This window comes from Lipotes vexillifer, unplaced genomic scaffold (genome assembly GCF_000442215.2).
Source record: "Lipotes vexillifer unplaced genomic scaffold, Lipotes_vexillifer_v1.1 scaffold238, whole genome shotgun sequence".
Lineage (NCBI taxonomy): Eukaryota > Metazoa > Chordata > Mammalia > Artiodactyla > Lipotidae > Lipotes > Lipotes vexillifer.
In genome coordinates, this window is record NW_006785665.1 from 3109879 (window position 1) to 3118537 (window position 8659).

An 8659-nucleotide genomic window follows, 5' to 3' on the forward strand; every position below is an offset into this window, starting at 1 on the left:
TGCCTGAGGCGGGAGCTGAAGCTGCTCGAGTCCATCTTCCACCGCGGCCACGAGCGCTTCCGCATTGCCAGCGCCTGCCTGGACGAGCTGAGCTGCGAGTTCCTGCTGGCTGGGGCCGGAGGGGCCGGGGCGGGGGCCGCGCCCGGACCGCATCTCCCCCCACGGGGGTCGGTACCTGGGGATCCCGTCCGCATCCACTGCAACATCACGGTGAGGATACCCTCGCGTGCGCGTCTCTGGGGGCTCTTGTCTGGGACTCAGGATCACCCCACACAGCTTTTTGCTCTCGAAAGACCTGGGAGGCCGAATCCCCTCTCGGGGCTCGGCTCCTTTTCTCCAGGTTACATTTGTTTCTGCTGTGCACCCAGAATCTCTACTCTTCATGGTCAGGGACACCCCGACATATGGCGCCTCGACTACCCCTTTTCACTAACCCACCCACATCCCAAGGTTCATGATTTTGGCACATTTTGGCTACTTCACGACTTAACCTTGACCCCTGGGAATGCCCCTCTTCCCACCACTATCATCTTCAGATTCCAGGTCTCTGCGTTGACCTTAGCTGGAAGGACCTGGCTTGGAACTCTGCAGGTTTCAGTGATGCCCCTTTCTCAGTAGTACCTTTGATTTAGGACGTTGCCACCTGTGAGATCCCTGCCCAGGCATCTCTCATTCCACTCCCCTTTGCTCTGAATTTTACCAAGTGATGGTGTGCAGTTTAGTGACTCCTCTTCTTCCTCTCCCTTAGATTCCCTTTTATTCTGGTGTAACCTCTAACTCCTCCTTTTGCCCCAGCTGGTAGCTGCCACTCCCCTCCTGTTCTCTATGGACATCTCCAGTTGCCCTGGGTTGTTGCCTTTCCTGCTACGATGGTGATGTGCAAGGGCTATCCCATTTATTCTGGAGGGTAACAGTTCCTTTTCTCTCAGTGAACATCATTCCATCCTAGGCATGCAGGACTAGGAGACACCTTACCTCTTCTGCCTAGGCTGCCCTCAAACATCCTGTGAAGCGGGTTGGCCTCTGATTATCTGGGAATGCCTGATACCGCGCGGTATAGCACTTACAGTGATTGATACCACCTGGTGTGATAGTGTTCTCGCCCTGCTGGGAGCACTGGATAGCAAGCCAGGAGACAGTACTTAATCCAGGCAGGCACACTGCAAATGGGAGTAGTCTGGGGAAAGACAGACTTGTGAATTGTGTGGCACTTTGGGGCCTGAATGCAATTTACATGGTTCTTGTTTTCTATCCCTTCCATCAAACCAGGTCAAGGTTTGATGAGGCAAGCCTCAGCTTGGGTTGGATGGTCCCCCCCGCCCCCAAAACTCGTGTGTTCCATTTTCCTCTCCCATCTTTTTTCGTACTAAAAAGTTGAGGTTGAAGGACTCGGTGTGGTTCCGTGATCTGAAGACTTGAGCATCTTTGATAATTTGTTTTCCTCCAGCATTGAGGATTAGAGCCATGGCAGAGTTAAGACCCCTGGTAGAAGAGGATAAGGTTTCCTCGGCATATGTGGACACTTCAGGGGTCGATTTGGTACCTGATTTATGCTTCCAATTCCTACCCTTAAGGGTAGGTTTGCCCCTTTCTAGCTGCCTTCCCAGTTGCCAGAGGCCATCTACTGTCTTTGTCCCTGGAAGGATGTTAGAAGATTCTCAGTCAGACACTCTGTGGCCCCTATAAAGAAGACTTGGCCTGAACTGGCCCCCTTGATTTGGGCAGAGGGGGAGTCTGGTCAGGCTGCGTTTGGCACCGGTGGCTCAGGAATGCTGGGAATGTTAGTAGCGTAGGTTTCTTTCTCCCAGCCTGCCATGTGGAGCCCTACAGCCTACGCCTGGACTGAGAGGGTGGCAGTTTCCCAAGGGAGAGGTGGGGAGAAGTGGCCTTTGAGGGATTCTGTTGGGAGTGAGGTGGGAAGATTCTTCCTGCTACCCTTTTACGTTTAGGTTCTGGAGACATCTAGTTTCTAATCCCTCCTTCCCCAGCTAAAATGAAAGTAATCTGTGGTCTTTGCTTTTTTTCTGTCAGTGTGATTGTGATCCCTTCCTCAACTGGTTAAGGAGGGTCAGGGGCCTCTGTGTTGGGTGTGGGAGAACTTCAGGTCTGGAACTTGTAGAGGCAGCACAGGAGATAGGAAGTCTCCCTCACTGTTAGCAGGGTTTGGCTCTGCTGCTTTCTCTGATGTTTACTCTTGAGAAAATAAAGAAAGGGACCCGGCTTCTTGGAAAGGGTCCTCCCAGGGACTTTTTCTCCTGGTCTGGGATTTGTTGGGAAGCGGCTTGGTTAGATAATGACCTGCTGCGCTGGGCTTTTATGTGTGTGTTTGGGGGGAGAGGGGCGGGGAGGACGGTGGAGAGCAAAGGGACTAGAAGTCTTGGTGCGTGGAAGGCAGGCAAAATCTAGCTTTCCCCAGTCTCTCATCTTGACTGCTCTCCCTGCTCTTTTCCCCTTAGGAGTCATACCCTGCTGTGCCCCCCATCTGGTCAGTGGAGTCCGATGACCCTAACTTGGCTGCTGTCTTGGAGAGGCTGGTGGACATAAAGAAAGGGAATACCTTGGTGAGGGGGCCAGGGTGTTGAGGTGGGAGTGCATTTTCCTCCTGTGACACCCATGCCATGAAAACATCCTGTGAAGGATGTCTCTGGAAAGTGGGTGGTGCAGTAGCCTGTACATTTGAGGCAGACGTCTTAGGGGAGTTGCTTCCTGAAGCCAGAGGGAGAGCCTTGCACCAGTCCCAGGGTTCGACCCCTAAGCTCCTCCCCCTGGCCGTATGGTCTGAGTTTTAGAGAACTAGGTACCAGTTTGGGGGCTGAGACAAGAGCTCACCCATGTACCTGTCCAGATTGGGGTGGGGAAGGAGTGTTTGATGTCACTGTGGTCCCCTGCCCCCAGCTATTGCAGCATCTGAAGAGGATCATCTCCGACCTGTGTAAACTCTATAACCTCCCTCAGCATCCAGATGTGGAGATGCTGGATCAGCCCTTGCCAGCAGAGCAGGTGAGCAACGGAGGGGCTTTGGACCCTGTTATGCAGAGTTGCCCTACAGATAGCACTCAAAAGATGCATGTTACTTCAGATGAACCTGCAGTAGTTTCTCTCCAGCCCTACTCCAAACACGTACACATATCATGACTCTTGGCCTCTTCTCCAGATGGGAATCTCGCTAAATGGGGCACTGGTTGCTTCACCTCTCTGATCAAAACTCACTCTTCTGGGCAGGATCATCGCTCATGGGGGGATGGGGGGCGTTTACCATTAGCAGTAGGTAGCCACTGGGGACCGAGGTCCCTTGTTAAGATCCAAGAATGCAGTATCAGTCTAAAGATGATTTAGTAAAGGAGGGTTTCTTGAGATAAAACTGGGATTTGTGAGTTAGGTGACAGAAACAGCTATTGTGCTTCTCTTTTATTCTTTGGCATATGGTGGTAGAGGAATAATGGGCTGGTAGTGAAGTCATTCCCTAGGCAGTTGCTTCCACTCAGTTCTGGCTGATGGAGAGGCTGGTAGCATTATGGCCAGGCGCACAGCTTCCAGACCCAGAGGCTCAGGGGAGTAGGTCAGAGGCTGCATTCTAGGAAACCACCGGGGTCTGATCTCCCTCTTTTCCCTCCCCACTGCAGTGTACACAGGAAGATGTATCTTCGGAAGATGAAGATGAAGAGATGCCTGAGGTAGGCTTCCACCCAAGGCGGCACTGGTAGGAAGCTCTTTCTGTCAGCAGCATTGAGTCCCCGCTGTGTACAGAGCTCCAGTCTAGGCCTGGGGAGAGAAAAATACCAAAGGAAATAAAGACAGATTTACTGACCTGGAGGAACAGCAGTATATAGTAGAGGAGGAGACAGGGCACCCATATCCAACCACTGAAGACAGTTAAGTGCAAATCTGTTTACACTGAATAGTCAAGAAGTTAATCGCAGATGGCTTTGTAGTCACACCTGAGCTGGTATCCTGTATCTCCTAACTCTCTTAATTGGGGAATTTTACCTACTCCCACTAAGCTGCAGTTTTCCTTATTTATAAACTGTGATTATAACAACTACTACATAGGGTTGTCTTTAAGATTAAATAAGGGATTGCATGTAAAATGCTCCATTCAGTACATGATAAATGCTAAATATCTTATCTGATATATTTTCTAAAAACATACTTTTGCAGAATATAACATAATGGTTAAGAATTTGAACTTCAGAGTCAGACAGAATTTGATTCACATCTTAGCTCTATTAAGAGGTATATGACTTTGGGCATAATAACTAACCTCACCTAGACCTCAGCTTCCTCATCTGTAAAATGGAGGTAATGATAGAATAATGGCATGGTGGTTATAAGAATTAAATGAGCTAGTGTGTATAGCATCTAGTATGGTATCTGACGTATAATTAAACATTTGGTAGATATCAACAATTTATGTAGTAATTAGGAGGTTAGCATTAACATATCTTGCTAGAGTGAGGTCACTGATGCACTGAGTTAACATCCCGGGTTCTGCAACTTCTGTAACTCTGTCAGGGTCTTAAGCCTCAAAGAGGGCTGGGGATACCTGAAACATTCTCCTCTCAGACAGCAGACAACCCTCCCAAGTCTGACTGAGAGGGGCTGCATCCTGGCTATAGGCTCCTCCCCCCTGTACAGTGAACTGCTTCCTCACTTAGAGCAGAAATAGGGACTAATTCTGTTCTCGACCTCTACCATCTGCCTCTCAGGACCTCCTTCCTTATTTCCATCTTGGCACTGGGTACCTCAGCATACCTCATCAGGCCCAGCACTTGGGAAGGCAGGAGATTTCTGGTCCAGCTTTCTCCTTTAGACCTGGAGTCCTGGGAGCCCCTGGGTACAAAAGTCACCTGATGAAACATGAGCTTTGAGTCACAGCGTCAGGCCAAAGTCATTCTAGGAATTAAGGAAGAGTTTCTGCCAAGGGAGAGCTTTAGGGATGGTTGGAGCAGGGTAGGTCTGGGGAACAAGAGAGCTGAGCCTGCTCGCTTTCCCTAGGCCCCTATGCAGCTCTGCAGCTTGAGAATTGAATAGGAGGAGAGAGTTGCCACAGCCTTTAGATTGTGGAGAGAATGGGACTGGGAGTCATCCAGCAGTGGAAAGGGTATTTTACTCATTAGCCTGCCAGATAAGACTACTGTTCCTTGACCTGCAGCTCTAGGTCAAGTGGGACTGGGAAGGCAATGGCCCCTCTCCACAACGTGTGTTGGTTTCTTTCCTCCTCGATCCCACTCCCCCCCCACACCTGCCCCAGGACACAGAAGACCTAGATCACTATGAAATGAAAGAAGAAGAGCCAGCTGAGGGTAAGAAATCTGAAGATGACGGCATCGGAAAAGAAAACTTGGCCATACTAGAGAAAATTAAAAAGAACCAGAGGCAAGATTACTTAAATGTACGTGCCCTCTAGGGAGAAGCTGGGCCAAGGGGTCGGCTGGTGCTGGCTGGGAGGTGGTAGGCATTGAGTATCAGTCTGGGGAACAGAATCCACTTTTGGGTGGGTTACGGGTGTGCCTCATCCTTGCCTAAATCCTGGCTGCCAGACTGCCCCTGAGGTCTAGTACGGTGTTTCTAAGCACATGGCCGTGAGATGTTCTGTCCTCCCTCCCTCCCTTGTAGGGTGCGGTGTCTGGCTCGGTGCAGGCTACTGACCGGCTGATGAAGGAGCTCAGGGATATATACCGATCACAGAGTTTCAAAGGCGGTGAGTTTGCCTCAGAGAGGGGTCTGAACATGAGCTCATAAAGAAGGACATGATGGTGGCAGCAGATGCACAGATGCTTATGAAGTTTTCAGGCCAAGGATGGAACACCCCCACTCCAGTGGCTTAGATTGGATGCATGTCTGTCTGGGGTGAACCTGGAGCCTTTGACCTTATTTTCTCTCAGCATGGGAGAGGGATCTGCATCGGGGACCACTAGCTACTTGGACCATCAGCTAATGACACCCATCTTCCCTGCTTCCAGGAAACTATGCAGTCGAACTCGTGAATGACAGTCTGTATGATTGGAATGTCAAACTCCTCAAGTGAGTGGGGACTGTGGGATTGGAAAAGAAGTTGAGTAGTGAGTGGAGCCACTGTGGTGGGAGTCTCCGGGGCCGTCCCAGGGAGCGGGAGTGGGCAGTGGCTTGGCCCTCTGCTGCTCGCCCAGGGTTGGTGGGAGCCTCGAGGCTCCTGAGCTGGACCTGGAGCTGAGCCTGAACTCGTTGCTTCCTAGAGTTGACCAGGACAGCGCTTTGCACAACGATCTCCAGATCCTCAAAGAGAAAGAAGGAGCTGACTTCATCCTACTAAACTTTTCTTTTAAAGTAAGGTCTTCCTTTCAAGTCCGTCCCTGGCCTAGGCTTCCTTCTCCATCTTACAGTGCTGCAGAGGGCACTGGCCTCCCCTCCCTGATTGTTGCCTCTGTCTCTCTCAGGATAACTTTCCCTTTGACCCGCCGTTTGTCAGGGTTGTGTCTCCAGTCCTGTCCGGAGGGTGAGTAGCTCAGTAAGGGCAGAGGGTGAGGAAGGGTGGGGAGCTTTTGCCAGTCACAGCTGACTAACCTTTCTTCTACAGGTATGTTCTGGGCGGAGGTGCCATCTGCATGGAACTTCTCACCAAGCAGGTGAGCCTGTCTCTCATTCTTGGCCCGGCTGGCCTGGGCAGGGCTAGGCTGAGCTTTAACCACCCTCCCCCGCACCCCACCCCACTCCACCCCGGGTTGGGCGATGGGCACAACGTGGCCCTTTCATTCTGCCTCGCAGGGCCTGTACCCACTGACCTGGGCAAATGGGTGATGGCCATTCTGGGAGTGAAGGGCAGGGGCCCTTCTGTAGGTGCAGCTGCTCTCTGGAGGACAAGCATAAGGTTTCTCTGGAAACTCTCCTGACTTGTTTGCTTTGTCCCTGTCGTTACTTAGGGCTGGAGCAGTGCCTACTCAATAGAGTCAGTGATCATGCAGATCAGTGCCACACTGGTGAAGGGAAAAGCACGAGTGCAGTTTGGAGCCAACAAAGTAAGGAGCCTGGACCTGGGCCTGGTGGGACTGGCTGGAGCCATACACGCTTTAGGCCACTAGGAGGCCAAGGCGGCCTTCTTTTAGGGACTGAGAGGATAAAATCTGTGGGCTGGCAGCATCGGATGAGTGGGCCTAGGATGCCCGCAGTGGGAACAGGAGCAGGGCCTTGGTCTGAGAGGCAGCCTAGGACTTTGGGGAGGGTGCAGGTCTGGAAAGGGAAAGCTAGGGGATTGTGCCCTGAGGGGACCTCCCAGGTGGAAGGTATTTAGTGTGTCAGCAGAGCATGGTGCTGGGAGCTGGGACTCCTGGGTGGCAACAAGGCCACAGCTGGCCTTGCTCGGTGGCCTGATTTAGTGGCTTCCTCTCCCCATCTCCCCAGTCTCAATACAGCCTGACAAGAGCACAGCAGTCCTACAAGTCCTTGGTGCAGATCCACGAAAAAAACGGTGAGGCTGGTGCCACAACTCGAGATTCGGACTTTTGCCAAGCCTGAGGTTTCCACTTCCAGCCAAACAGCAAGAACCCCTTTTGGTTTCCGAGCGTTTACCACCCATTAACACAGCACCTGCCCCTGTTCTCCAAAGAAGTCAGTGAGGTGGAGGCTAACGTCCGCCACCTCTTCTCCAGTAAAGCACCAGCGGTCCATAGCGCCGGTAGACTCAGTGCTGCCCCTCTTCCCCACCACCCTGTGAGAAAGCTCATCTCACTCTGCTGTCATCTCAGGTTGGGCGCATCATTCTCCCTTTCCTTATAATCTCCAGGTAGGCAGTTTCTTACCTTCCCGTACACTTTCTCCCCGCACTGGGGAGCCCTTTCTAGACTCTTTTCACCTTTGACCCTGGAGATGTCTTCAGTGACTGGGGCCGGGAGGGTGGACATCAGCCTCCACCTCACTGTTTTCTTCGCACTGGTTTCTTTGCAGGCTGGTACACACCCCCGAAGGAAGATGGCTAACCCGGGAGTGCCATCCCCTTCTTCCTTCCCCAGGCACCACTGGACCAATTACCTTTGAATGCTGTATTTGGATCTCACGCTGCCTCTGTGGTTCCCCCCCCTCATTTTTCCTGGACGTGATAGCTCTGCCTATTGCAGGACAATGATGGCTATTCTAAACGCTAAGGGAAAAAAAAACACAGAACTGTTTCAAGTACTCAAGACTGACTTACAGACCAACCAACCACCTGGCTGGAACCCTTGCTAGCAGGCATTCTTATAAAAGAAACTTTCGAGCCTCCTTATATTGCTGGAAACTCAGCTGTGCTCCAGACTAGAGCCTCCTTACCTATGCTATGGATTTTTAATTTATTTTCTCTTATTTCATGTACACTGCTTTTTTTGGTTACAGTGTATGATGGATGTGTATGAAAAAAAAATGTATCTTTGGGAAAACAATTACAGTTTGTTAATTTGAAGATGCTGGTCTTGACTCATCTTTATTTTTATCCCCACGTCCCACCCCACCCCCACTCCTGAACTACTTGAGCAGTGGGGGAGGGGCACCAAGTCCTCCGTGGCTTTGGTAGCTATGAGGGGCTGTGCTTCGCTGCTAAAGCCAGAGAAAGGTGGAGCTGAAGCACGCACCTGGCTCGCCCCTTAAGGCCTCTGGAGTGACCAGCACTTGTACCCCTTGGAATGCAGAGCCTGGCCTGCTGAACCACAAA

At 51.4% G+C, this 8659-nt stretch overlaps 1 protein-coding gene across 1 annotated transcript; it reads left to right on the forward strand.

Moving 5' to 3' along the window:
- UBE2Q1 (ubiquitin conjugating enzyme E2 Q1) lies at positions 1 to 8410 on the forward strand (the record flags this gene model as incomplete). The annotated part of the gene is made up of 13 exons (XM_007458052.1): positions 1 to 210; positions 2457 to 2561; positions 2896 to 3000; positions 3624 to 3674; positions 5252 to 5392; positions 5617 to 5701; positions 5964 to 6024; positions 6216 to 6306; positions 6417 to 6475; positions 6557 to 6605; positions 6900 to 6995; positions 7378 to 7444; positions 7921 to 8410. Coding segments are annotated over 13 exons (1152 nt in total), but the record flags the coding sequence as incomplete, so codon positions are not given.
- Between the last annotated feature and the right edge of the window lie 249 nt (positions 8411 to 8659).